The sequence below is a fragment of the Oryctolagus cuniculus genome, chromosome 1, assembly GCF_964237555.1.
Source record: "Oryctolagus cuniculus chromosome 1, mOryCun1.1, whole genome shotgun sequence".
Taxonomy (NCBI): Eukaryota; Metazoa; Chordata; class Mammalia; order Lagomorpha; family Leporidae; genus Oryctolagus; species Oryctolagus cuniculus.
In genome coordinates, this window is record NC_091432.1 from 64101029 (window position 1) to 64128933 (window position 27905).

Consider the following 27905-nt stretch of genomic DNA (forward strand, 5'->3'; position numbering starts at 1 on the left):
TAGGACCAGCAGAGCCTCCCACCCAGCCACCCACCCTGCCACCCAACACTGGGGTCCCTGGGGAAAGCACTTCAAGCCATCATCCACGCCTGATGCCTTCCTCAGCGGACAAAGGAGGCTGCTTGCTGGAAAGAGCCGCCGAATCGGGCGGGTGGCTGAGGCGGTGCGGGCGAGCTGCTGCTGGAGCCCACATCCCACACTGGAGTCCCCGGCTCCAGGCCCGGCCCAGCGCTCCGCTCCAGCTGCCTGCTCAAGAGCACCTGGCGGGCAGCAGGTGGTGGCTCAAGGGCTTGGGTTGGGTCCTTGCCAGGAGACTCTGATGGGGTTCCAGGCTCCTGGCTTCAGCCTGGTCCAGCACTGGCTGTTATGGGCATTTGGGGGTGAACCAGCAGAGGGGAGAGCTTTCCCTCTGTCAAACAAATTTTTAAAAAGAAACTCCCCACCTCCTCCAAAGTGGCAGTGAACATGGATGTCAGGCCTACTTCAGGAGAGCTGTGTGACCTTGGGGAAGTTTCCTGCCTTCTCTGGGCCTAACTCTGCTCCTCGCCAAGAGCAGGCTGTGACTGCACAGGCACTACCCACACAGGCCTCTGGAAAAGGCTGCTCCCTCTTGGGTCCTAGTGCCAAGAGCCCAAAGCAGATTCCTGTGCTGTGCCACCTTCCATCAAGAGTATCAACTGCCTGTGAGCCAACGGCAGGGCCGGCCTCACTGCACCCCAGCAGAGGCACACCTGGCCCAGGACCACCACACTGGGCCCTCCAGACTGGTGATGTGGTTCAGAGACAACTTTGAGTGGACCATGGCTGCCCCCCAGTGGCCCAATGCAGTCACTGCAGCCTCCGGGAGCCGGGAGCCGGGCCTGTGGCAGCTGAGCAGGACGCCGCCTCCAGTCCCACACGCTCAGCTCCAGGGCCCGCGGTCAGAGCGAGCTCAGCTCCACCTGCACAAGGGACGCTGCCTGCTTTTGCCTGGCCAGAGGCAGAAGTGGCAGTCACTGTGAATCAGGCACAAGGTCAGGCCCCTGAGGCAGGGACAAGAACCGGCTCCCCAAGGCCCCCACCAGCCCCCAGCCTCCCACGGAGGTCACGTGGCCCACCCACCCTGCAGGCCCCTCCCCACTGGCTGGGGCTGAGAACGAAGTTCAAGGAGGTGGGCGCAGCTGCTCAGTCTGCTCGCTGGGGCTCCAGGCAGAAGCGGGCTGTGTGTCCGACACCCCAGGGAGGCCCGAATCCATCTCTGCCTCCCTGCAGGGTCCAGGGGCCCACAGCCGCCCCAAGGCCCTCCTCTGCGACCTTGTGCCTCCAGCGGAGGAGGCAGAGGGGCCGGCGGTCAGCTCAGACTGCAGCAGGCATGGGGACTCAGGGCCTCACGGGACCCGGCCTGGCATCGCCCCCCCCCCCGCCCCCGGGCCTGGCTGAATGGTAGAGCCAGGGGGACTGCACAGAGCCAGCCGAGGCTCTGCCGGGGCAGGGGCGAGTGTCTAACCAGCTCAGGCCTGCAGAGAGCAGGACCCAGGTCCCCGGCTTCAGGGCACACACACAAAACTATCCAACTTCCTGCCCCTTCCCAACCTGGGACGCCCTCAGTCACCAGTCCCCTCCGCCAATCACAGGCCTCATCAGCACAGGGTAAAATATACAGATATATTTATATTATCAAAAAGCCCCCAGATGGGAGATGGGGGCTGACACCCCCCGAAGTCCAGCTCCCAGCCCTGCAGGAATCTCCCCCAGAGCTGCCCCCACACCCAGGCAGGGTGTTCCTTGGAGCACCTACTTTCTGTGGCTCCAGAGTTTGTGGCACGGGGGTGGGCTCCCTTCCAGCGGGGCCCCAGGGTCTCAAGCCTCTGACGGGATGGTGCTCCCCAGAGGCCCGGATTTCTCCCCGTCTCTCCTACCCGGCAAGCTCAGGGCGGATGCCCTCGGAGGGCAGCAGGCCCGGCCAGGAGGGCGGAGCACCCGCACAGAGCCGAGCGGGGCTCCTCCCGGGCTGACCCATTGGCCCTCACCTAGGCCAGGGAGCCCCGCCACCAGCGGTCAGGATGTGGGGTGTAGGTGTGCTTCCTCATGTGCCCTTGCTGACCCACACCAGGCCAACAAGGCAAGAGGGGGTCCGGACAGAAGGCTTCCCGGCGGCGGTGTCCCCCGAGCCAGGGCGGCTCCCACGCTCAGACGTTGCGGAGGAGCTGCGGGGAGCAGAGATTCCGTGAGTGCTTGGTGAAGCCCATTCCCCAAGGAGAACAGAGAGGGGGCTGCAGGGAGGGCCGGCCGGTCCTGCGCCCATGCGGGGCAGAGGGCCACTCACGGAGAGCGGGTCCGCGGTGAAGGCTGCCACGCTGCGGCGCATCTCGTTCTCACTGCCGCGCAGGGGGATGAGCGCCACGCTGCCCAGCCGGACCTCGGGCACCGCCCGCGACGCACGCGACCGCTCGGAGGGCCACACCAGGCCGTCGTGCTGCGGGGCGGGCAGAGCGGGAACGCTGCGGCCTGGGCGGGGCTTCGCTCCGACCCACCCACCCGTCCCAGAAACGCAGGCTGTGGCCAGCTCAGGCCAGATAGGAGAAGCAGCTGTCAGAGCAGGGCCGCTGTGGGACTCAGCAACCCCCCTCCGATAACAGCACCCGGGCGGAGCCGGCCCACGCCACCTCTGACCCGGACTGCAGAACCCCGGAATCCACCGTTTCCTTTTAGGTTCTGGCCGACAGGAAGCTCAGAGCTAACACAGCTCCAGGAAACACTTGGCTCCGGAGCCCAGGGGATTCTCAGCTCTGGTTTGAACAGCTCTGCTGTCTTCAGGCTAAGCCCCCCACCCCCGGGGCCCAGCTCAGGCTCAGACCCTTGGGGCCAGCACAGCCCTCTTGCCCCTAGAACGCCCTGCTGCCTGGGGGGTCGGACTCAGTGGTCTCTACATAGACTTCCCCTGCCCTGCTGGGGACTCTCCCATAACCCCAACACCTCAGCTCTCCCAGCACCCTCTCCTGCTGCCCACCCCAGCTGGCCAGATTAGGGTCCCTGGGCTTCCCTCTATCACCACACTACTGACCACGCAGCGACACTGCAGGTCACATCTGGGCTGTTCTCCTTTCCCCGCAGGGAGGGCCCAAGAGCAGGCTCCACGTGCCCTCAGGGCTGCAGGCTCACTGGGGAGGGCTTACACAATAAGCAAGAGAACTAACCAAACCCTCTCTGAAGCAGCGGGTGGCCTGAGTGTGACAGGCGCACACGTGTACCTTCTCCACGTGGAAGCCACCCAGGGCCCCAGCCCACACCTGACACCCTGACCTGGCACCTGCCCACACCTGACACTCGCACCTGGTACTGTCCTCATCCAACACCCTGACCTGGTACCTGCACAAAGAGGAAGGCGGCGAACCACTCCCGGAGCTCCATCTGTGTGTCGCAGCACAGGTACCTGCAGGGTAGGGCACAGGTCTGCACACTGCCAAGGCCAGGGCTGACAGGGGCACCTGCGTCTCCCAGCCCAGGTCTCTGGCAGGGCAGAGAGCAAAGCACTGCGGGGACTCTGAAGCAAGAAGAGCAACGCCGCTCACCACTGCTGCTTCTCGTGTCTCTCTGTCTCGTGCACCACCGTGAAGCCCCAGCTGCAGAGGAGGGGACAGGACAAAGGCCCTGAGCAGCCCACAGAGGCCTCCGCGCCCCGCTTCCCAGGACAGGGCCCAGAAGCCTACACCAGAGCCGGGGCAGGGCTCAGGGCCTCCTCCCAAGTGCAGCACTGTCTCTGCCCCTCTCGGCCCCCCCGGGGCCCTTGGCTCCCCAGCCCAGGCTGGCCAGGCTCAGCCAGCAGAGGGGAGAGCCCGGGAGCCAAGCCTGGTGCCTCCAGGCCCTCACAGTACCAGTAGGAGGCAGCCGTTCCCAACTTCTTGGAATACACGCCGGCCCTCGTTATGGCCCTTACTCTACAACAGGGGGACAGAGGCACAGAAAGGACCTGGGGGAGTCGGGGACAGTGCTGGGCCCCAGCCCCCGGACCAGGACCCTGGAGGTCTGGGAGAGGGCCTGAGGATTTGTTTCTATCCTGTGTCCGGGCTGGGGAACCACTACACTGAGTGCAGTCGAATTCAAGGGCCCCTCCCTCATCAGTTTCCGGCCCTGCGTTCCTCCTCGCCCGGCTCACCAGGTGGGAGGCCGGAGTTTCTTCTTCACCCCCAGGTAGACTTTAAGGCTCTTCACGGGCCACTCCTTCTCAGGCCGGTGACTCTGGGGCGAGCGAGAGGAGAAGAGGGCACTCGAGAGGGTCAGGGCCATGACTGAGGGGGCTCCCTCCTCCCTCCCTCCAGCCCCCTTGGCATCCCGCACAGGACACACCCTATAGGAAGCCCTCCCTGCTCACAGTGGAGCCACAACCAGCCCCCCACCCCCCCGCCCCGGGCTCTCTCCCTGCAGCAGCAGCAGATGGTCAACCCTCAGTCCCCACGGCCACGGCCCAGCCAGTGAGCGGACCGGCAGCCTGGGCCTGAATCAGCTGGCGGGCGGTGGGGAGCTGTGGCACAGTGTCCTGCACACCGGCCCCGCGCCGCAGGGGCTCCAGGGTTGACCGTGTGAGCAGAGGCCGGGGGACCAGCCGCCATGAGCTCTGAGTCTGTGGAGGCTGAGGACTCCGGCTGAAGCAGGCAGCGGGCCAGGTCAGGAAGCAGGAGACCCGTGTACTGGGAGCGGCACCAGGCCCTCGCCGGGCTCGCCACTGGCCCCGCCTCTGCACAGGGGTCTGGCTTCCAAGCAGATGCCCAGGAGCAACGGCCCCGAGGAGGAGGCTGCGTGCAGGCGAGCTGAATGAGCCTTCCTCCTGCTCTGGGAGCCAGTTGCTTCCAGTCCTCCCCTGCCAGGCACTCCTGGAGCCAGCAGGGGCACCAGGGTGGGTGGCAGTGGAGGGGGATTCACTTACAACCGAAACTGGGGGGTCAGAGACTGAGCCGGGCCCACCCTGCTCCCCGCCATTGCTTCCAACCACCCCCAGGCATGGCTCCTCAGCAGGAACAAGAGATGGACAAGGAGGGGCGGAGCTTCAGGAGCAGGTGGACTTTCCTGCGGTATCACAGGGGGTGTGGCTTAGGAGGGCCTCAGTGGGAACTGCTCACCCTGCCTCTACCTGGACACCTGCTGCTGACCCACGGGCTGCAGCTGACCCGACAAGCACTACGTGCCCAGGAATGCCTGCAGCAAATCACTGGGCGGGCAGGGAGGGAACAGCAGTCAGAATGCAGACAGGGGAGCAACCAGGTGTGGGGGGACCACAGGGAGGAAGACCGCCCGCCCCATGCCAGTGGGAACACAGCAAGGCCTGAGACAGGAAGCAGCCAGTGAGGGCGGGCAGGGGGAGAGGCCCAGGCCAGGGGGAGATCAGACTGCAGGCGTGGGGAGCCCAGGCGCTGGGCAGGACAAAGGAAGGATGCTGGGGAGTCTGGGCTACAGGTGCAGAGGGGACACAAGAGGTCGGGGAGCAGGTGGGAGGGGAAGAGGACCAGAAGCAAGCAGTGAGGTGGGCCACGGGAAGCGACAGGCCATGGGTCCCAGGCCCCCGGCAGCATCAGACGGGGCGGAGAGAAGTGCAGGGATGGAGGCTCCGAGACCAGGCGCAGCTCCCTGAGGATCTGCGAACACAAGGCCAGGCCTCAGCTTCCACTGCTCTGAGTGCCTGCGTGGCATGGGTGTGACGAGAGGGTGGCTAGGGCGGGAAGGTGCGGGGGACCTGCGGTGCGGGGGCAGCATTAAGTGCAGTCTCCCCTGGAGATCCAACCCTACAGGGCTTCCGTTCTAATCATCAGCCAGTGCTGCCAGCATCTCGCAGGTGCGAGGTCAGCGGCAAAGACGAAGCTCACCTTGGATGCCCAAGACCCGCCCAGAATGCACCTTTCACATGGGCCTTGGGGTCTCTAACAATGAGAGACCCCCCAGGATGAGGCTTGGGTCCTGTTGCCCTAATAAGCCAACACATTCCAGAGTTAGCAACACCTCCAGAGCGAACACATGTGCTAGGGTCTCCAGCAGGCCTGAGGTGCTGGCTGTCACTGGGGAGTGACAGCATCCTTTGCTCTGAGCCCAACAGGTGCACTGCTGAGCCTGAGTCCCTACAGTCTGTCCCCAGCTTATGAAGGTTCGACTTATGACTGTCTGATCTTACAGAAGGGCAAAGGCAATACATGCTCATTAGAAGCCTGACTTTGAATTTCAATCTGTTCCTGGGCTAGGGCTAGCTCCAGACTAAGGCTGGTTCCCTGCTGATGGGGGCGGGGCACGGTCACAGCTCCTGTCAGTCATGCAGCACAAGGGGGACATGGGATACATTGCGGGGGGGGGGGGGCAGCAGGTGCACTGGACTCATCGTGACTCCACAATATCTTCAGCTGAAGATGGGTTAATCAGGAGGTGACTCCATCGCCAGGTCAAGGAACAAGCACACTACCAGCAACACGAAAGCAAGTCTCACACTGCCCTGTCTGCACTGGAATGCGATCGCTCAGAGCCTACTGGCACCCCTGCAAGATGCAGACAGTATCCGTCCTAACAGGTACATGGTGCAGACTGGGACTCAGGGTGTGAAGGGCGTGGCTGGATAAGCCCTAGATCTCTTCCCTTTTCCTAGCCCTCCATGCTGGGGGGTCAGCGGCCGCCTCTCCAGGAGCCCCAGTGCCCCTCCCCCTCTGCTCCCAGAGCTAAGCAGCCAGGGGCCAGGGAGACAGCATCTCAGAATCCCAGAGGACTGAGAGAGGGGGGACAGGCTCAGAAGTGAGGAGCCGAGGGAGAGGGAGGTAAAGGGGAGAAGAGGAGGGGTCCCCCGCCGGGACAGAGATTTAGTGTGCAAAGAGGTGGCAGCGTGGGTCCCACCATGGCAGCCAGCTCTGCCCACATGTCCTCAGGGCGTGCAAGGGCAGCTGCAGGAGCTCAGCTTAGACCCTGGGCTGGGACGAGTCTGCGGGGTATGGCCGGGATCCGCAGGGGCATCGTAGGGCACCGAGTCTCACGTGAACCTCAGCAAGCGCCTTCGCCCAGCAGAAGCACCTCGCTAGGATCATGGCAGCCTCGAGGGAGGAGCTCCCCTCCCGTGGGTGGGGGTGGCAGAGGTGGGGCAAGCAGCCAGGGAGACTTCTAGCGCAGGTGGGGAGCAGCCCCCAAGCCTCTCTCGTCTCAGCCTGGTGTTTTAGGGTTGGGGCAGTGGCAAGGACATTCCGACAGCCCTGGCACTCTCTCCAGGGTTGGAGAGATGAGGATCAGAGCTCTAATTCAAACCTAGGCCCCTCTGCTACTGGCTCTGTAACTTTCCGTAACTAAGTCCTCCGGAAGATTCTAGCATCACACTGACAGGGGACCCTATCTTGGGAAAGGACTCTGGGACAGGGTTTGGGATGAGGGCAGGAGCTTAGCCCATGGGCCCCAAGATAAGGAGCCACTGCTGACCAGAAAGGGGGCAGGGCACCATGCCTGGAGATGGCCAGGAGCCCTGGCTGTGACCCATGTTCCCACCAGGCTCGCTCGGCGCCCCCAGGCGGTGTAAGGCAGCTGGCAGTCAGTCCACAGCTACTCACGGTCTCAGGGGCCCCGCTCCATGGCCTCTGGCTCTGTTTGATAGAGGATCAGGGTTATGGGAGAAGAAGTCCCTGGTCTGGAGCCAGGGCATGTGTGCAGTAATGGGGGGGGGGGGGGGCTAAGTTGGAGTCTGGTCTGGGCAGACAGCCAGCACATGGACAGAGTGGCATGGACAATGGGACAGGAAGGCTCTGATCTGTGAGGTGACCGGACAAGCATGTGTCACAACCCCAGGCTGTCACCATGCAGCACGCTCTGTGGGTGTCATGACAATGCACAGGCATGGGTAAGACAGAGCAAGTGTGTGAGGCCCCACAGCCTCCTGGGGCTGCAGGGCACAGCAGAGTGGCTGCCCAGGACACAGTGGAGGGTACCCAAGAATCTACAGCTCTCCCGTCCTGGGGCCCCAGGATGGGGCTGCTCCCCCTTGCAGATCGAGGGGGAGGCTTGTGCATGGGTGTCTGAGTGCACTCGGGTGCAGGGGCCCGGGGGAGCTGCTTACCCGGACCTCCTTGTAGAGCCGCAGGCAGCTGCTGTTGAGGATGAAGTAGCGGTCGTGGAAGCCGCCCGAGGGCAGGCCCAGGCCCAGGAGGCTGCGGTCCTCCCGGAACTTCATCATGCCGTGCTTGGTGTCGCCCACACGGCTGGCTGGGGGAGGACTGGAGTGGGCACAGTGGCACGACCCCCCTCCCGGGGACCCAGGTGCCCTGAGACCCAGGATGGAGCAATCGCCCCACCCTGCCCCAGGCTCCACAGAGGCGCCTGCCTGGTCCGCAGCACCCGAGCTGCTCCTTGCTGGCTCTGGACACAGGGACGCACCCCGCCTGCCCCACCCTGCAGCTACCACCTACCCAGGTAGAGCAGCATGGCCTCCATGGACTGGTGCTTCTTCACCACCAGGTGGCTGTCCATGCCCAGCCCGTGCAGGATGGGTAGCACCTTCTCCGAGTAGTGCAGGGGACGCTCTGGGGAGAGGCCACACCCACTGTTACTGGCCACACCCTCCTTCCACTGCCTGGTGTGCCAGCACCACCACTGTCACCACCCTGCCCACGACTGAGCTTCAGGCTTGACACATCTGGCCGTGACCAAAGCTACCCAAACCCAGCAGGCCCCACCCCCAGCCTGAGAGATTCCCAAGGTGCCCCTCTAAGGGGGAACAGCAGCACCGCTACCCACCAGGCTGCTCAAGCCAGAAACAAACCCCTCTTCCCTCAGCCCCTGCACGTCCAGCCTGCTCCACCGATCTCCACGGCCCCATCTTGACCCATGTCACCTGCTCCTCTCTCGATCGAAACCATGACGTTCTAAGTGGGCTCTGCACGGGCTCTCACCTCCCTCGTCCCCACCTTTCCCACCCAGCGGCCAGTGAGCTCCTTAACCCCACGTCACTATCCCTTTGATGGCTGTGCACTGCGGCCAGGCCCTACAGGGCTACCTCTGCCTCCCTTTCATCCCCCTCACCACGCCCCCTGCTGTCCCCTCCTTGGAAAGGCTGGGCCTCTGCCTTTCACCAAGTAACCGTCCCAGCTCAGGGACGGGAGCCAGAGACCCTGTCTCCACCTCCAGTGCCGCCGTGAGTCTCCTTCGCAGAGTTAACACAGCTGCAGCCGCACCACTGCCAGACGGAGCTCCAGGAGGACAGGCACGGCACGCCTGGCTCCCTGCAGGCAGCACTAGACAGCACCCTACCACACGGGAGGGCGGCTACAGACCCCGTTAATGCGCTGGGCATTTTTCTATACGAACAAAACTAGGAGACAGGATTCTGAATGTTTTCACTGTGAAGAAATGTTAAATGTGGGAAGAGATGGATACATTTTCCCTGATCGGACACTACACAATGTATGCATGTATCCCAATGCCCCATGGTACCCCATGAACACGTACTACTTCTAAGTGTTTGTTGAAACAATTTTCAAAGAAAAAAACTGTGAAAAAATAATAAAGCAAATGAATGGATACACCCTTGTCCTCTGCTGCCATTAAGACCACTCTTGGGCTGATACTGTGGTGTAGTGGGCTAAGCCTCCACCTGGGATGCCGACATCCCATATGGACGCCAGTTCAAGTCCCGGCTGCTCCACTTCCAATCCAGCTCCCTGCTAATGGCCTGGGAAAGCAGTGGAAGATGAACCAAGTGCTTGGGTCTCTGTACCCGCATGGGTGACCGGTAGGTAAGAAGCTCCTGGCTCCTGGGTTCAGATCGGCTCAGCTCTAGCCACTGTGGCAATTTGGGGAGTGAACCAGCAGATGAAAGAACTCTCTCTCCTCCTCCTCTCTCTGTAACTCTGCCTCTCAAATAAATTAATTAAAAAAAAAAAGAAAGAAACACTTGCCCATAAAATGCCTCCACTACCCCTGACACTACCACAGGCACCGCACAACACCATCATAGCCACCCCTGCCTAGACCACCCCCATGTCTCACACCCCACCCCGTCTCACCCCTCCCCACACCACTGCCACGTCTCACCCCCGCCTATACCACCGCCACGTCTCACCCCTGCCTACACCACCCCCACGTCTCACCCCCGCCTACACCACCCCCACGTCTTACCCCTGCACCCCATCTCACCCCTCCCCATACCACTGTACGTCTCGCCCCTTCCTACAGCACCACCACGTCTCACCCCGGCCTACACCACTGCCAGGTCTCACCCCATCACTCCTGCACCACCAGGGAGGCATCACCCACCAGCCTGTCACCAACCTCACCACCATCACCCCTGCAAGCAACACCATGCTCACTGACGCCGGGGGGGGGGGGGGGCGGGGAGCATCACCAACGCCAATGGCGTCTCTGTCTCACTGTTCCTCACAGCAGCACCTCAACCACCGCTGGCACCTCCACTGCCATCCTGACAGCGACATCTGTCAACCAGACGCTTCTCACCACCCCGTCCCCACCGCACAGGCGACCCTGCCCCGGCGCCCAGCCCAGGGGCACCCACCTGCCTCCTCCCTCTCGTTGACCTCGAAGCAGGTCCAGTAGTCCTTCTCCCTGACGCCCACGTTCCGGCGATCCAGGATCTCCAGGGTGAGCTCCTCGGCTGTCATGGAGGCGGGGATCTGCGGTGACCAAGGAGGAGATCAGCCTACCCAGTCTCCGAGCTGTGTGACTCGGGGCCCACGCCCCGTTCTGGCAGGGAACTCCGGCACCGGAGTCCCGGGGGGTGTCCCTGAGCAGTTCTGAAGAGCAGGGGAGACAGCAGCCCGGCCCAGCCCAGCCAGGGCTCTCCTCGGCTTGCAAGCCCTGCTCCCCCGCCCTCCTCCGCCGAGCCTGTGCTGGGTGCAGCTGGCATCCAGCCCCTACCTTGACATGCTGCTCCGTCTCTGCCTTCTTCTCCTCCAGGTACACGGTGCAGATGAAGTCGCCAGCATGCTGCAGGGACACAGGGCTCAGCTGGAGGCCCAGGGAGCGGGCACAGGCAGCTCCCCCCACCCAGGCCCCGGCCTGCACCTGGGTCCCACTAGCAGTGCCGGCCACTCGCATCTTCACGATGGCCGTGACCTCCTCCCGCTGCTTCCTCAGCTCCTCCTTGTCCACCTGGGGAGGGCAGAGGGACGGGGACAGGTGGTCACGGCTGCATAGGAGGCTCGGCCTCCCCCTGCACCGCCCACTGTCCCCCAGGGACGCACGTTAAACACCAGCACATAGTGGTTAATGAGGTCTTCCACCACACGGCCAGCCTTGTAGTCCTGCCCATCCGTCTGGAACAGCGTGGGCCCAAACACGATGGCCAGGTTGTGCGTGTTCATCTGGTTGGTGTCTGAGAAGCACTGGACGCTGGAGGGTGGGGACAGAGGCCAGCAGTGGGGAGGCGGCCCCGAGCCTCCTCATTCCCCTTCCCGATTCCTGCTGGGTCCGAGACTGGGCACTGGTGTGGGGGCAGGGAAGTCCTGGTCAGAAAGAGCGTTGACTGAGGTGTGGGAGGGGGTCCTTCTGACCATTTCTTGGGTTCTGAAGAGGAACCTGGCTAAGGGCCCCTGGCCCCCCTCTATGGGAGATGAGTTGAGAACAAAATGTCCAAGGTCAGAGCAGGTCACAGCCAGGACTCAATTCCCAGGGAGGGTAGCCCCTAGGTTGGGGGTGGCCGAGTCTCGTCCCCCCGTTTCCCGCCGAGCCTCACAACCGCGTGGCCCTCACCAGTACAGGTGGCTGATGAGCGCCTTCACGGTGGCCCGGTTGACAGGAGGCAGACGCAGCAAGAGCTCTCGGTACCTGGAGACCTTCTCCTCCTCTTCCTCTGTCTCTGGGTGGGCGGACACGGATCAGGTCAGAAACCCTGCAGCGGCCACCTTCCGGCCACTCTGCCTGTGGTGCTGGGAGACAGCGCCCCCTGCCGGGCCACGCACTTAGCGAGGGGAAGGAATCCGGTGGAGGAACGGGAAGCGGAGCCCGCCTGGTCCCCAGAGCACCATGGGGTGGGGAGGGAATCCTGGGGCACCAGAGGACGAAGCCCGGCTGGCTGCAAGGCCAACCTGAGGCTTCCAGCCAGGCCAGGCGCTGGGCACGAGTGAAGAGCCCATCGGGCAGGTCGCGCAGGAAGCGCTTGAGGGCGGAGGAGACGTCGTCCACGTGCTGCTCGCCCTCCTTGAGGCGCACGGAGCGCGCGTCCTGCCGCAGGCTCTCCAGAAGCCGCTGCGTCTTCGACGTCTGCCCGCACTTGCGGTAGATGCCCTCGGAGGTCAGGCCTGGGGAGGGGCGGGTGCAGCCGCTGTCAGCGGGAGGCAGGGGGCGGGGCAGGGGCGGGGCCTGGCCACGGGGGCGGGGCTCACCGTACTGCGTGATGTAGTCCACACAGCGGTACACGATCACTGGGATGTCCGAGTCGCCCAGCTGCTGTTCCGACAGGGTGTCCCCCAAGCTGGCTGCTGCTTTCTGGATGGCGGCCAGCCAGCCCACGAAGTCCAGCCGCCGCTCCCCCTGGATGTACAGTGTCCTAGGCCAGGGACAGGCAGTCACTGCTGGACCCCCCTGGCCCACCCTCCCTGGGCTTGCAGACTGCCCCTGGGGAGACCAGGGCTCACCTCCTTCGCTCCACTAGCACCAGCACCTGGTTCTCATTGTCCCCTTGGACGGCTGTGGAGGGGGCGGTCAAGGTGAGGCCCAGGTCTTGATCATGACCCCCAACCTGCTCCCGCTCTCTGGGCACACACACACACAGCCGGTGACCCACCCACCAACACAGAGGTTCTCTGGGAGGCACTCATGGATGGGAGAGGACACGAGTGGGCAGGCTGGGCTGGGGGCCTGGGAGCCCGGGGTGGGGTGCCCGGGGTCTGGGGGCCCAGGGCTGGGGCCACGCACAGAGCTCCTGCAGTTTCCGCAGCTGCAGCGGCTCCTCGCAGGGTCCCTCTGGGAAGACGGCGTGGAGCTCGGAGGCGGCGAGGCAGAACCAGCCCTCCTGGGCCCGCTGCAGGCTCAGGCCAGCTTTGTAGGGTAGGCGCCCAAGCCGCTCAAAGTCCCGGGCCAGCAGATCCTCCGCCAGGGGAGGCACGAATGCCTGGGGGGCGGGGGCGATCGTGTCAGCCCCCAGCACTGCCCCCGCCCAAGTCACCTGGGTCCCCGCCCCACAGCGGCCTCCTCTCCTGCCCAGGGCAGAACTTGCACAGTGGCCGCACCTGCTCCACACCCACTCCTCCCCAGGCACCAGCAGGCCGCCCCGGGGGAACTGTCATGTTCTCTGTCCTAGCACCGAGTTCCCAGTTGCTGTAAGGGAGGGAGCTGCTGAGGAGCCAGGACCAGGTCTGCTCCACCCGGGGTCCCACGCCTGTGAGGACGGACCCTCGGGGGCCCACGGGTCAGTGAGCAAGTGGGAGCCCTCCTCAGCAGCCTCCTTGCCGCTGCCCTCCAGCCTCTGCCTGCATAGCTCCGGGGCCAAGGGGCTCACCCCCCCTGGCGGCAGCACTGGCCCTCCCAAGGTGGCTCTGACTGTCCTTTGTCACCGAACATTTACGGAGCACCTGTGGAGCGCAAGGCCCACAGCCCTTCTCTGCAGAGTCGTGTCAGGGCCTTGGCACACAGAGGAGGCAGATGGGAGGCCCCACCCCGCCCACCAGACGCCTCCCCCCCAGCCCTGCTAACCCAAGCCCACCTTAGCAATGCACGTGACCCATTCATGGGCCAGCTCCGCACTCTCCAGCCCAAACAGGTAGAGCCGTTCTCCCTCCGTGTACACCTCAAAGGTGTGCTCAAAGCTGTAACATACAGGCGGGACTCAGGCCCCTCCCCCCACCGCTGTTCTCTGCCCCGCTCCACAGCGCCCTCGCGTCTGCCCTTCCCTCGGCCCCGGAAGAAGGGATGGGAAAGCTCGGGCTGGAGCTGCAGGAGGCCCCGTTGGCCCTTGGGTGGCCTGTCTGCTATGTGACCCTGGGGAGGCCCTGCCTCCCTATTTCCCAGTGGGGGGGGGGACCTCGCAGCAACACCAGTCTGTGATTCTGCCCCACAGTGCTCACCCATGGGTGTCGGGAGGGGGCACTGCCAGGCACACAATCTCGCTGGCCCGAATCTCCCCGTTGGGGGTCACTGTCCGCTCAGTCTCATAGTAGCTCAAGACCCCGTCGCTAAGGACACACCAGCGCCGGCTGAACTCTGGGGAGAGGTTGGGCGAGGGAGTCACGAGGGAGCCCTGCCGCACCAGCCTCCCCGGGCCCCCACTCCCATGGGAACCGTGTTTTCCTATCGCCCAGTTTCCCCCAAATCCACGCTCCTCTCTGCACCTCCACCACCCTGCCTCCTCGCCTGTCTTCTGCCCTCCAGCCGGGCCTCTGCCAGGACCCAGAAGTGGTCTCACCACACCAGGCTGCTCCTTTCTCTTCTCAGAACCATCGGCACCTGCCCCACCCTAGCCCAGGCGAGTGCGTGCCCCCGCCCACCTCTCCACCTGCCTCTCTGGCCACTCCCAACTCCTGCCCACCCTGTTCCTGTGAGCACAGTCTAGAGCCCCCAGGACACCTTCTACACCCATCTCCGTGCCCCACCCTCCTTTGCCAGAAGCACCCATCACTCTACACCCTGCCTCCTCCCACAGTGGCTCTCAGGAGACTGCCAAGACCCCACTGGGACTCTGGACTCGGAAAAGCAGTGGAAAGAATAGACGATCAAGGCCATGCAGGCTTGCACAGTCCACAGCCCCAAAGTCCACAGTGCTTTAGAGCTTCCTGGCACCCAGGGTGAAAAGGATGACTCAGGCCGTTACATAAATGACATTATCAGGCCGAGGGAGGTAGGCCAGCGGCCGTGAGCAGAAGGGAGTGGATGAGTTCCAAAGACATCTCTCTGGGGGTTGCAGGGCTTCACGTCGGGGGTGCTTCCTGCAGGAGGTGCTGCAGGATGCAGAGGTCATGGCCCCAACAATATCCCCAGAGCACACATGGCCCTTCACTTGCCCTGCAAGGGCTGTGCACCCGCGTCGGTCACCAAGGACCTGCACCAAGTACCCCCTGTGTGGGCACTGTCGGAGGTGCCTGGGCTCCAAGGCTGCCCCAGAGAAGCATGGGTTGGGGGGTGCAGAGGACCGAAATCACACACCAGGAAGGACAGATTCACACTGGGGGTGAGGTGGGGCGTGCTGTTTCGGAGGAAGGGGTTGGGACGACGTCCTGCAGAGTGACATTTAGACGGAGGCTTGACCACAGCGAGTGGCCACTCAGGCTTCTGGGAAAGCGCTGAGGGGGGCACCAGCAAAGGCCCCGCTGGGGGACCCGGCCTACGTGAGAGGCAGTGAGGGGGATGGAGAGCCGCACGCAGCGAGGGAGGGGGCAGAGGAAGGGCGCGGGTGCGGGCGCGGGCGCGGGTTGGTGGCTTCTTGTAAGTTAGGGAGTGAACAGAAGGCTGAGATCAGAGACAGAGGCAGCTTCCAGTTTGTTGGCAGCTTCCTACCACACACAGGCTGCAAACACCCAGATGCCCCACACAGTGCGCACCCCTCACGGGGTGCCCGTCTTGGCCCCGGCTAGTCCACTTAGGAAGCACCGACGACGGCACAGCACGAACCGTACCTACAAAACCTCCCACGGTGACGGCCCCGGGCCGCTCGACACCCTCCCCGCAGCCAGGCCAGAATGCCAAGGGCCGGGGCAGGGTCTACGGCAGCACCCACCTTCTCGGGCACGGCGGTCCTGCAGTGGCTTGGCAACTGAGGCGGTCTTGTAGAGGAAGCCACTGTGGCTCACGGTTGGCAGCACGACAGAGTAGTGCTTCTCCAGGGGCAGCGTCGAGTCCGGCCGAGGCACGCCTTCGGAGTGGGGGAAGAGCACTAGCGCCCTCCACTCTCCACCTCTCCCCACCTGTGGAACCCTCCCAGCATCCTCGGGGGCCAGCCCCAGCACCTCCCTTTCTGGGAAGATCCCTGACTCCTGGCCTAGCCCACCTCATTTGGCCCCCGGCTGAGGCACTGGGCCAGGCACGGCAGAATGAGAGAGGCCTTGGGAGAGAAGTTTGTCCCAGACAGCGCGAAGCCTAAGGCAGCAGCCTGGCTCCAGCCTTGCTCCCAGCGGTCAGCCCCGGGTGGGGGTGGGGCGTCCTGTTCCCCAAGCCTAAGCCAGCTGGGTGGTCTCCCATGCTTCCCTGGACACCTGGGCTCTCTCCAGCCCAGTCCACCCCACCCACCCGTGGCCCTGAGCCCAGAGCCCCAGCCACTGTGCTCCACCCTCAGCCCTGGGATGCAGCCCTGGAGGCACCTCTCACTCCTGGGCCTGCGACGGAGCCCAGACAGCGAGGTGGGTCACACACACACTCCGCACACACACAAAGCCCCAGGCCCTTGGCCTTTCAGAAGCAAGAAAACCTACACCCAGAGCAGCCCGGGGTGCAGAGAAGCAGTCACAGAGATGCACGTGAAGCACAAACGCACGCCAACACAGACACACTCAAGGTGACACAGGCTGCCAGAGGGGCTGCAAACCCAGCTCCAGCGTGGCCCAAAAGCCACGCGGCCACGCAGCCCCGCGGCTCCAGCGGGTGCCACGTGCCACACGCCACGCGGCCCCAGGCAGACCCCGCGGGCACCCCCGCCCCAGGCTGCTCACCCGTGCCCTGGTTGTTCCGGAGGAATTCCATCTGCAGTGTCTGCCCCGCCTGCTCGGCAAGAGCCAGGGGCGTGGGGGCCTCAGGGTCCCCCGAGAAGCAGCTCACGGCGGCCCCGCAGCCCAGCAGCGCCTGCGTCTCGGCCAGGTCTGTGGTGGTGACTGCGGCGCACAGGGCCTGGGAAGAGCAAGGGGAGGTCAGGCCGGGCGGAGCGGGGGTCGGTGGGGAGGGGGGCAGCGGTAGGAGAGGACGGAGAAGAAGGGGTCACCTGGGTCGGGAGCAGCCCACCCTCAGGCTGAAAGACAGCAGGGAGGAAGAAAAAGGGGGAGAGGGGAGGAGGGGCGAGGTGGGGAGGGGCAGGGGCTGGGGGTCCCAGCCACCCAGGCCTCACCCCCACTGCCGGGCCCAGGACCGGCTGCCCGGTCAGCCAGCTCTCAAGCTCCCTCAGCCTGGCGGAGGGGCGGAGGGGCTGCTTTGTAGCTAATTCCTCCCACATTTGAATTCCTCACCGCCTGCCCGGCCCTCCCGACCAATGGGAGCTGCCGCCCTCCTGGCCTGCAGGCCAGACTGGGCTGGGCTGGGGGCAGGATGCCTGGGTCCCCGGGAGGTGGAGGCTCCCAGTGGACGTCCAGCTGGACCGGGCCTGTCTGGGTGGGACTGTTTGGGGGAGGGGTAGAAGGCCAACCCAAGGTCACCGGTGGCATGCCCCTGCCTTGGAGCTGGGGGCCTCCCCTCCGGGCTGAGCTAGATCAGGGCCTGAGGCTTGGCTCCCGGCCGGGAAAGGGGGCCGGGGCCCAGTGGAGGCCTCATCTTGAATGGGGTGTGGATGGGGGTGGGCCGGAGCAGCCCAGCTGTTTTTCATGAGCCTGACAGGAAATAGCATCCCCATCAAGTTCACTCCTTTTGGCAGGACTCAGCCGGAACAGGGCAGGGTGCGGGAGACAGAGGGACCGGAGGGAGGCAGACAGACACGGGGATGTGGCCTCGGCCCAAGGGCCAAGCCTGGCTCCTCCTTGCATTGTCCTAACTTTCTCTGCGGCTTCGGCAAGAAAGGCTCTTCTGCCTCAGCTTCCCCCTATGCCGACCCGCCACTGTGAGCTGACAGGAGAGATGGGTGAAGGTCGAGGGAGGAAGGGGCGCTCTCCAGGGACCCTCCCGCGTGGGCGCAGTGCCTGACCTTGTCCAGCTCCTCCTGGTTCCCAAAGAGTGGGTGGTAGCGGCGGTACTTGCCCTCACGGTACTTGGCCTCCAGGTGGCGCCGCCGGGCACCAGGGCTGCTGCTGGGCTGCAGGGCCTCACTGGGGGGCACATTGGCTGCCCAGAAGCGGTTCCCAGCGCCATTGCCCAGGTGTAAGAAGAGCTGTGGGTGTGGGCAAGCGGTCAGGGGGTCGCGGGCGGCCAGGCAAGGCCTTGGTTTCTGGCGTGGCCGGGCCACCACCCACTTCCCCATCAGGGAAGGTGAGGAGCAGCCTGGCCTGGGGGTGGCTGAGCTGCTCCCACCAGCCCAGGGCACGGTGATGGCACGAGAGGCAGCTGGTCCGACAGGTGGACGCCCCAGGCCTGGTGCCCAGTCCCTGGGCCCCTACAGCTGCCCCACCCAGCCCCACATCTGCAACTCTGCATTCCTGAGGCCAGCACAGCTTGGGGGTCGGGCGTCGAGCCTGTCACTCAGTGGACCCGGCACTCATCTCTGCTCCTGACTTCCCTATCCGGGCAAGGCGGGTGGTGGTCCCCAGCCAGGGAGCTAGCTCAGTTCTTTCAGTCTCCTTATCACCCAACCCGCAGCTGTTTCCCGCCCCTCCCCATCCACCACTCCTGACTCACTCTGTGACTCTGGGCAAGTTATTTTCCTCCCTGGACCTCAGCACGCTCATCTGTGAACTGAAGATTTTAACCCACAGGGGATTCATATACGCAGAGATCTCAGGGGCCAAGCGCCCAGCGGGGACACGGGAACTGGGCGAGCCATCTGCATCTGGACTCGGGTCCCCAGGTCAGGCCTCCCGCTGCAGGCTCTCCCCCGTGACTGCCACAACGGGTACCCAGGAGACACCCCGACACACGCACACACACAGATGCCTGTGGGTTCAGATGAGATGGAGGGCAAGAGGCTGTGCGGGGTGCGCAGGGCAGGGGCGTGGGACGGGAAGGGGCGGGGCTCGCGGTGCAGGCGGCCACGCTGGGCCAGAGCCTGTCCCCGGCCTGAGCCTCCACAGCTGCACAGAGGCTGAGAGCGGCAGCAGAGCCGGGCTCAGCACATTCCTCTCTGACGGGCCCAACAGCTCACGCTCCGGGCTTTACAGGACACGTCTGGTCTCTGTTCTATCTTCTCTTTACTACCCTTCAAACTGTAAAAACATGCTCACCTCCCTGCCAGTTTGCCAACTTTGCCAAAGTCCCCAGCCACTACGCTGTAACAAAGGCCTCCTCTAGCTCCAAGGCTCTGTGGTCAGTGTGACGGGGCCAGGGGACTGGGAGACCCGGGCACCAGCGGCGAGCAGGGAGGGGCCTCCCCACCTGGATGAGCGTTTCTGTCCACACCTTCCTGTCCATCTTCAGGCTTCGCACCTTGGATACACCAGCGCCCAGGCCACGGTGCTCCCCTACGGATGGAGAGCCAGTCACCAGGGGCCCCACCCTGGGAGGGAGCCATGGCTAGGCCTGTGTCTGCCCGCTGTACAACCTTGGAACCCAACCAGGCACCCCTGCTCCCACAGCACAGGACTGGGCCCTGAGATCCTCAGCCCACTAGCCTGGAAGCTGCAGGAACCTGGGCCCAGAGCCAAGTGAGTAAATCACCCAGGGACAAAAGGGCAGAGGGGAGGTTGAGGCTGGAGGGAATGAAGTCTCTCTTAGGCACACCCTGGTCTTCCAGGGACCCCTGGAGCAGGGAGGGAAGCTGGCACCTCCTGTGCAACTTCCCACAAAATCTCACCATGTCCTGGGTCCCCTGCCTCCCCAGCCCCTCCCTTGGCCTGGCCTGGACTGTTCCCACCCTTCTGATGTGTCCGAAACACTGGACCCCAGAGGGCCTGTGCTTACATCCCACTTGCTTACTTGCCAGGAGACCCCAAACAAGCCATTTGTGCTCTGTGCCTCCGCACAGGGGAGCGACTGCACAGCCGGCGCCGCCGGGACACACACCTGCACAGCGCTTGCACATGACCACGCAGAGGTTGATGGAGGCCCAGTCGGGCTGCGCAGCCCCACAGTCGGCACAGGACCTGTTGGGGGCCGCGGCCCAGATGCGCTCGGCCACCTCCGAGGTCGACAGGGCCTCGGCTATGGCTCCCTGCATGGCCTCCAGCCACTGCTCCTTCTCTGGCTCCGAGTCGGCGGAGAAGCTGGTGACACAGGAGGGGACTGGTGGGAGCAGGCTCCAAGGACTTGGGGGCACAGTGGGGGCGTGGGACACAATGTTGGGGGCCCTCAGTCAGAAGAGGAAGGTGTCCTGGGTCTGGTGGGGAAGGCAGGTGTGGACAAAGGTGAGGACACCGTGAACTTGGGGGACCCATCGGGGAGGGGAGCATAGGGGGCTTCTGCCCAGCTCAGGGAGTTGGGAAGAAATGATACCTAACCTAAGACTAGACAGAGGAGGAAGGCTGGGCTGGGTGAAGAGGTGGAAGGGTGTTCTAGACAGAGGGAACAGCATGGGCAAAGGGGCAGGGTGGCACACAGGGCATTCCAGGGCCCACAGGAAGGAGGGCAGGTCGGCAGAGAAGAGGTTGGGAGACAAACAGGGCCAGGCCTGGGCCAGGCAGAGGAGGGCAAAGGGCACCCTGAGGACAACGGAGAGGGTCAGGCAGGAAAGACGAGGCACAGAGATGCTGTCCAAACCGCCTTCCTGGGGTGAGCATTTGTGTAGCAGACAAGTCAGCACTTGGGATGCCTGCATCCCATATCAGAGCGCCGGTTTGAGTCCCAGCTCCTCCACTTCCAATCCAGCTTCCTGCTCACGCAAACCCTGGGAGGCAGCAGGTGACAGCCCAAGTACCTGGATCCCTGCCACTCACAGGAGAGACACAGGTGGAGTCCCTGGCTCCTGGCTTCAGTCTGGCCCAGACCTGGGTTTTGCAGGCATTTGGGAAGTGAACCAACAGACGGAAGGTCTCTGTCACTCTGCCTTTCAAACAAAATGAGCATAAATTCTAAAAATTAAAAAAAAAAAATGGGGCTGGAGCTGTGGCACAGCAGGTAAAGCCACTGCCTGCAGTGCTGGCATCCCGTGTGGGCGCCAGTTCAAACCCTGGCTACTCCACTTCTGATCCAGATCCCTGCTAATGCACCTGAGAAAAGCAGAAGCAGATGGCCCAAGTGCTTGGGTCTCTGCACCTATGTGGGAGACCCAGATGAAGGTCTTGGCTCCTGGCTCCACCTGGCCCAGGATTGGTCACTGTGGCCATTTAGGGAGTGGACCAGCAGATGGAAGACCTCTCTCTAACTCTGCCTTTCAAATAAATAAATAAATCTTAAAAAAAAAAAAAAAAAAAAGGCCGGCGCCGCGGCTCACTAGGCTAATCCTCCACCTAGCGGCGCCGGCACACCGGGTTCTAGTCCCGGTCGGGGCACCGGATTCTGTCCCGGTTGCCCCTCTTCCAGGCCAGCCCTCTGCTGTGGCCAGGGAGTGCAGTGGAGGATGGCCCAGGTGCTTGGGCCCTGCACCCCATGGGAGACCAGGAAAAGCACCTGGCTCCTGGCTCCTGCCATCGGATCAGCGCGGTGCGCTGGCCGCAGCGCGCCGGCCGCGGCGGCCATTGGAGGGTGAACCAACGGCAAAAGGAAGACCTTTCTCTCTGTCTCTCTCTCTCACTGTCCACTCTGCCTGTAAAAAAAAAAAAAAAAAAAGAGGCACTGGACCATTCTTGCCCACTGCGGCCTGCGGCAGGGGACTTGCCAGGTGCCAAGCCCATCTCTGCAGGCTTCCAGCCAGGCCAGTCAGCCTCCTGGGAGCAGGCGTCCACGAGGAGATGGGGGAGTGGGCAGACCTCTGAATAATCAACCAGGACGGACCCTCTGCCCCCAGGGGGGTCAGCGGCAAGCCTGACCAGTGAAGAACCGCAGGCCAAGACGTCCTCAGAGAGAACTTCAAACACAAGACACGGACAAGCAAAACCGTGGCTCTCCAGCTGGCGGTCACACTGGATGGAACCAAGAGGCTCAGACAGGTGGCCACGGGCTCCGGGGGCAGGTGCCTGGGGCCAGAGAGGTTTAGGGCAGAGGGAAGCAGAGAGGCAGGGGTCTCCATGGGCAGAGGGGGCCCTGGGAGCAACCAGGAGCTGGGAAGCTGATGTGCACATAGTTGCTGGACTCGCAGGCCAGACCCAGAAGGAAGACCCCTCCGAGGCAGACATCTGGGCTGAGGGCAGGCAGCAGCGCCATGAGGCCACTGCACTCCTCCTAGAGTTGCACAGACCCCTTGGGTCCCGGGGAAACTGAGGCTCAGAGAGACCAGGGGATTTCCCAGGTCGCCCGCTGAGATGAGGTGGAGCCAGGCACAGCACAGGGACTTGAAGGGGGTGGCTGAACGCCTGGGAGGGTGCAGAGGACAGACAGACATGGAAGGACAAGCCGAGGCCTGGGAGGAGCTGCCTCTGTGGGTGCCGGAGCCTTCCTGACAGCCAAGAGCCCTTTCGAGGGAGCTGGGCAGTGGGTGCACAAAGCCACTTCCGGGCAACTTGGGGAGCAGTGTGGTGGGTGCAGGGGACGAGGGGGGCCAGAGGGAAGCGGGGCAGCAGGCAGGACTTCTTAGAAGGGAGGGGTCCGAGTGGCGGGTGAGTGAAGCAGGAAGGGGCTGGCCGGAAGAGGCAGCTCCCCACGCTGCAGGACACAGGGGGCGCGGCCGGGCAGGGATCACCTGAAGATGTGGTAGGGCGTGGTGAGGTCGAAGCTGCGCCGGTCGGCTTCCTTCACGTTACCCACACTCATGTCGATGAAGGTGATGCCGATGCCCAGGTGGTACTCCTGGCGGGCAGGCGGGGAGGGATGAGGACAAGGCCTCGGGGACAGGGCTTGAGATCCAGAGTGGGGAGAAGGGGGGGATGTGGTACCTTAGGGCCTAGAATGCACCTAGGAGGGAGAGGAGGGCAGATGGGAACAGGGCGTGGGAAGGGGCCGCACTCAGGTCCATGAGCAACAGGTGGGGTGGTGACCGCAGGGCTGAACTCAGGGACTGAGAGGCAGTGGTCAGAGCCAGGAGCAGGGGTGGGGAGCAGAAAGGGCAGGGCTCAGGGCCCCCATGGGCATGGGGCCAGCTCAGGGCCGGGAACCCAGGAAGAGGGCGGCCCCCTTCTCACCTCCAGATTCTTGTAGAGCTGCACTTTGTCCCCGACCACAGCCACATACAGCTTATTCTTGAAGCCACGCAGCTCCAGGCTGCCAGCGTGGTCGGGCTGCTCTAAGCCTCGGGCTCCTAACGGGTAAGTGCCGGACAGCCGGGCCCGGGCCCGCTGCTCCGCCACGGCCTGCTGCAGGGCCTGCATCCACTCCTTCCGCTCCACTGTGGGAAGGGCAGAGGGGTGAACTGCAGCTGGGCCCTGCCACGAAGCCCGCCCAGACCAGCCCCCAGCCCCTGCTGTTCCCGGCCCCCACCCCCTCATCTCAGAGGCGTATCCTGTTTCTCTCCCCCAGGTATCTGGCCAAACCTCCCGTGCCCTCTCCACGCTCCCTGCTCGCACCATCACTCTCTGCCCGGAAGGAAAAGGTCCGGTTGTGGGTGATCACTTCGAACTTCTGGTCGCCAGTGGCAGCCACGCGGGAGATGCAGGCGACAGCGACAAAACGCTTGGAGTAGGCATCCTGGGATCCAGAGCGTGCAAGTGAGACCCTGCCCCTCCCCGACTCTCCCAGCCTCAGCCCAGAGGAAGGCTGCTGCAGCCTTGTCTCCCGGTGCTGACCCCAAGCTCAGCCCATGTACTGATGGGCCGTGAGGACCCGGGTCCAGGAGCCGGACCAGACGGACTGTGCCTGGGCCCAGATATCGGCCTCACCTTGTTACTGTCGAAGTAGCGCAGGTAATCAGCGTCCAGTCTCACCCATCGCTTCTGATAGATGTACGACCTGGCGAGATACAAGTGCAGGGTCTCCAAGCAAGGCCTTGGGGGCAGAGGTGCAGCTGTGGGACACGCCCCCTGGGCCCCCTGCAGTCACAAGCAAAGTTAGGATCAGCAGGTTCAAGAGAGGAAGGATCCCACAAGGCAGCTGAGAAGAAAATGGACCTCACCCCCAGCAAGAATGACTGAGGTCAGATGGAGAAGGACTTCTAGGGTCTGGACCTGACTGTGTAGAGGAAGAACCGCGCAAATCATCCCGAGCCCCTCTGGCGCTGGGGTCTGTGACAGCAGCAGCCCGGAACACCGCCTGTCCCCACGCAGAGCACGCAGGGCCCGAGAGGCCTCACTCACCCCTGAGGTGGGTTCTTGTCCAGCCAGCCAGCCTTGATGACCCGTGTGACGGAGGTGGAGCCCCCGGGCAGCCCGTCCATGGCCACGGCAGGCGGTACGAGCTCGGGGACGAGGCCAGGCGGGGAGGAGCTCAGGCTGTCGGTGCGCCATCCACCACTAGGGAACACAGTGGGGCAGGAGCAGGCTGGGGGCGCGGCTGGGGGCCAAGGGGACGGAGGGCAGGAGGGGACAGGGCTCTGAGAGGAAGAGGGCGGGGTGGGGAAGGAGAGGAGCACTCACTTGGGGACGCCCTCATAGGCGTGGTCCTCCTCCTCCTCCTCCTCTCCAGACAGCTCCTCTCCCTCGCTCAGCAGACTGGCCACACGCACGGCCCGCGGGACTCGGCTCACCGGAGGCTCCTCCTGCACCCCCAGACCCACTCGGCGTCACACTTCCCTTCACGCCCAGGTCACACACACCCAGGGGGCTGCCCACTCCCTCCGTGTACCCCATCCTGACCCTCGCAAGTCAGCACATTCACTTCTGCCTCCTCACACCCCCTCCCCCCACAAGCTGAGACCACTCTCGGGGACCCAGGACAGAGATAAAGGTGGAAAGAGGGAGGGTTAGACAAACAGACTTGGGGCTGGAGAGGCAGGGTGTGGGGCACGGACAGTGGAACACAGCCACGGACCCTGGGAGACAGGAGAGAGGGCAGGCCTCACACACGCACCGGGGTAGAGCTCCAGACCCAGGGCTCCAGGCTGCACTTGACCCCTGACCCCTGCGTGGCCAGACAGTGCCATGCGGGAAGGGGGCTCCCCTAGGAAACGGCTGCCTCTGAGTGTGGTGGTGCCCAGGGGCTGCAAGGCTCCAGGGCAGAGGGCTGACCCTGCCCGCCGCCCCACCCCACCTTCTTGGTCATCACGCTGGCTGGGGCCCTGGGCCCCTCCTCTGGGACCTCATCGTAGTCGGACTCATCTGGGAAGAGAAGGAGGTGGGGGACTCAGAAGCCAGGGGCCTGGCCCCACGCCCGGAGCTGCTCCACACCAGACACCCGAGGCTGAGAGAGACGCCCACCCCACCGGGCCTGACTTAAAAACCGGCACAGGAGACAGGAAGTGCTATTTATACCAAAGGACAGGCGGGTCACCACAGGCAGTAAGCTTGGGGGTCGGGGGTGGGGAATGCCCCTAAAAGGCTAACCAATTTTGGAGAAAAAAGTGGACAATCCCAGCACAAGGAAGCACCCACGCCTGGAACTCACAGCGTGGCTAACTCCCGACAGTGGGTGGGCAACAGGTGGTTCCATGAGGCTCAAGGAGGCCGCACCCCTCCTGGGCCACAGGGTGGGCAGAAGGGGCAAAGGGGCAGCACAATGCAGCTACTGCAGGGCCCTGAGCACACTCACCAAACTCCGGGGGCGGGCGGGAAGGCTTCGGCGGGATCTCCGGGGGGCAGGGAGGCGGAGACAGGGGCTGGGGAGGCCCACAGGGGAGGGTGGATGGGGGCTCCACAGGCTCAGGCTGGGGAGGGGACAACTGTGGTGGCGGCAATGACCCCTCGTCCTTGGAGGGCAGGCTGGGAACAGAACCAAAGTCAGGTGTCACAACGTGACAGAGCTGGGTTCAAACCCACTGGGTCCCCAGCTGAACGGGGCTGCGGGGGGAAACCTGTCACACTGCCCCCTACAGACGGAGCCCTCTCCTCGCACTCCTGGTGGAAAGCCCTCCTGGCTTCCCAGAGGAGCAGGCCCCTCCTGGGCCTGAAGGAGCTGGTCGCCTGCTCCCAGTGCTGGAGCTCTTAGCCACCTGTGCCTACCACCTCTCCACTCTGGAGGAGGGACAAAGACTGGCATAGGGGGGTAGTCAGGGAAGGCTTCCTGGAGGTAAGGCACGGCTTGTGCAGAAGAGGCATTTGTTGGCAAAGGAATGAGCTGCACTGTGGGTCTCTTGCCCAGACTTGGATAGGCACTGAGACCCCTCGCCTCACCCCACCATACTCATCTCCCACGACCCCAGCTCCTCCCCTCTGCTCTCGCTCCAGGAACGCTCGGCCGACTCTCCCAGGCCAGGTTCAGGGCCCCCTGGGTTCTCACACCATGGAGCCCCTGCCAGCCTCGGCACACAGCTCCCGGCAGCCTGAGCCTCCTGCAGGGCTCTGGCCTGAGAGACAAGGGTCTGAACTTGACCTCGTGTCCTGGGGCATGGGCTGGCTGAGCCTCAACTTCCTCTTCTGTGCAACGGGGACCAAGTTACCCACCAGGCAGGCTGGCTGGAAGACTGACCAAGACGAGGCGTGCCGTGTGCCATGTGCCCAAACCAGCAACCGGGACCCGGCACCCGGGCTCTGGAGGACTGGCCTCGCCAGCCACCCCTGCCAGCAACCTGCAGGGGCCCTGAGGAGCACCAGGCGGGCAAGCGTCCCACGGCTGCTTACGCCTGCTCGTCGTCCACTGCTGCTGGCAGACAACCCAGAAAGCTGGGAGGCAGGGCGGGGGCGGCGGGGTCTGCAGGAGGCCTTTGCTCCTGTGGTCGCCTCCAGCCAGGAACACCCCCTTCCCTGTCCTCTGCTATCACTAAAACCAAGTCCCTTTTCTCTGGGTCTTCCTGGACTCCTTTTTTATGCCCATCCCACCCTACCCAAGCCCATCCGTGCTTCCCTCCACATGAGCCTTAGAGAGCGTCTCAAATGAGCCTTTCAAGTTCTCTCCCGCAGGCCGGCCTCGCACCAGCACGTAAGCCCAAGCACTCCTCGGGCTACCTGCACGGCGCCTCGGCCTTCCCTACATGTGCACACCAGGTGAGAACCCCGCCTCCAGCTGCCATCCAGCTCTGCCCTCCTGGAGACCCATGAAAGTGCAGGTCAGCCACGGTGCCGGGCAGTAGTGACCCAAGTGGTCACCTGTCCCTCACCCCTGAGCTATCGCCTAGAGGGCCGCAGACAATGGCTTCTGGATGCTCCAAGGACCCCAGAACAAAGGGAGACCCGCCACCACCCTGGGGTCGCCGCCCCCCGCCCCCGCAGTCATCCGGCAGGTCTGATGGCAGGCACTACACCAGGCTGTCTCCTCCACGGCCCGAGTCCCTGAAGGGCGGGGCAGCATCTGTCTTGCAGGGGCCAGGCTGGGTGGGCGGGTGAGGAACAAGGATACGGGCAGGTGGGCAAATCGGCCACAGGGGTTGGGAGGAAAGGAAATGCCAGGGTGGACGATGTGCAAGGCCAGACAGCACACCCTGGGGAGCTGGCCCAGCAACTCAGGTGCCGCCGCCCGGGAAACCTTGATGAGCCAACTGACCCAGCACACGCTGCCTCCCAGAGCCCAGGAGGAAGGGGCCTGTGGAAGCCAGGCCATGATCAACTGAGCAGAGCCCCGAGCTCTCAGCCAAAGCCCACTGAGCAGTGGTCCAGAGGTGTGGGCTCTGTCTGAGGCAGGGCCGAGGAGTGGAACCCACCCCGTTCCCCCTTATCCTCGGGGTCCAGGCAGCCCAGCCACTCCCCTGACAACCAGCTCAACCATCCGTGGCCTGATCCCCTGCAGGGGCTCGGCCCACCCTGAGGTCAGCCGGCCACGCCCTCACCTCGGCGTTCACCTGCCCAGTGCTGGGGGGGGCAGTGAGTGACCACCTGGATGCTGTGTAGCTGTGTTCCTATTGAGAACCTGCGTGTCTCCCAAGGCGCGTTCCCAGCCCTTCTGCTGGGCGCTGCTCGTGCGTCCACTCACTCGGCCATTACAAGGCTCTAGAAGGTGAGGCTCAGGATTCTCCCATGGGCCACAGGAGGGAGCTGAGGCACCAAACCAGCTGGGGTCTGAACCCAGGCAGCCAGCACCACGGCCCAGCCAACAGAGCCGGCCAGGATCTGAGGGCTCCTCCGAGGCCTGCCTAACGGGGGCCCCTGGACTCTGGATCTGGCCAGCTCATCCACGAAGGGCAAAGTCACAGCCTCAGG

General features: G+C 64.0%; 1 protein-coding gene across 4 annotated transcripts in view; it reads right to left on the bottom strand.

The window, feature by feature from the left end:
- Positions 1-1630: 1630 nt before the first annotated feature.
- ARAP1 (ArfGAP with RhoGAP domain, ankyrin repeat and PH domain 1) overlaps positions 1631-27905 on the bottom strand; it is a 54894-nt gene continuing 28619 nt past the window's right edge. For 2 of the 4 annotated variants that reach the window (XM_051851128.2, XM_070074955.1), the window contains 32 exons: positions 25366-25535; positions 24868-24935; positions 24255-24376; positions 23976-24131; positions 23562-23631; positions 23250-23370; positions 22869-23071; positions 22430-22536; positions 19720-19919; positions 19093-19178; positions 17753-17935; positions 16578-16752; positions 15650-15784; positions 14004-14139; positions 13643-13745; positions 12856-13051; positions 12576-12627; positions 12324-12487; positions 12027-12239; positions 11692-11797; positions 11184-11331; positions 11005-11091; positions 10858-10926; positions 10496-10613; positions 8394-8507; positions 8045-8190; positions 7542-7574; positions 4136-4218; positions 3552-3602; positions 3349-3412; positions 2306-2455; positions 1631-2186 (listed from right to left, as the gene is read on the bottom strand). In XM_051851128.2, coding sequence (XP_051707088.2) covers positions 2169-2186; positions 2306-2455; positions 3349-3412; positions 3552-3602; positions 4136-4218; positions 7542-7574; positions 8045-8190; positions 8394-8507; positions 10496-10613; positions 10858-10926; positions 11005-11091; positions 11184-11331; positions 11692-11797; positions 12027-12239; positions 12324-12487; positions 12576-12627; positions 12856-13051; positions 13643-13745; positions 14004-14139; positions 15650-15784; positions 16578-16752; positions 17753-17935; positions 19093-19178; positions 19720-19919; positions 22430-22536; positions 22869-23071; positions 23250-23370; positions 23562-23631; positions 23976-24131; positions 24255-24376; positions 24868-24935; positions 25366-25535 — 3847 coding nt within the window. In that variant the 3' untranslated portion in view covers positions 1631-2168. The remainder of the gene's footprint in view (positions 2187-2305; positions 2456-3348; positions 3413-3551; positions 3603-4135; positions 4219-7541; positions 7575-8044; positions 8191-8393; positions 8508-10495; positions 10614-10857; positions 10927-11004; positions 11092-11183; positions 11332-11691; positions 11798-12026; positions 12240-12323; positions 12488-12575; positions 12628-12855; positions 13052-13642; positions 13746-14003; positions 14140-15649; positions 15785-16577; positions 16753-17752; positions 17936-19092; positions 19179-19719; positions 19920-22429; positions 22537-22868; positions 23072-23249; positions 23371-23561; positions 23632-23975; positions 24132-24254; positions 24377-24867; positions 24936-25365; positions 25536-27905) is intronic. The other 2 variants (XM_051851140.2, XM_070074954.1) reach the window with 2 other exon arrangements.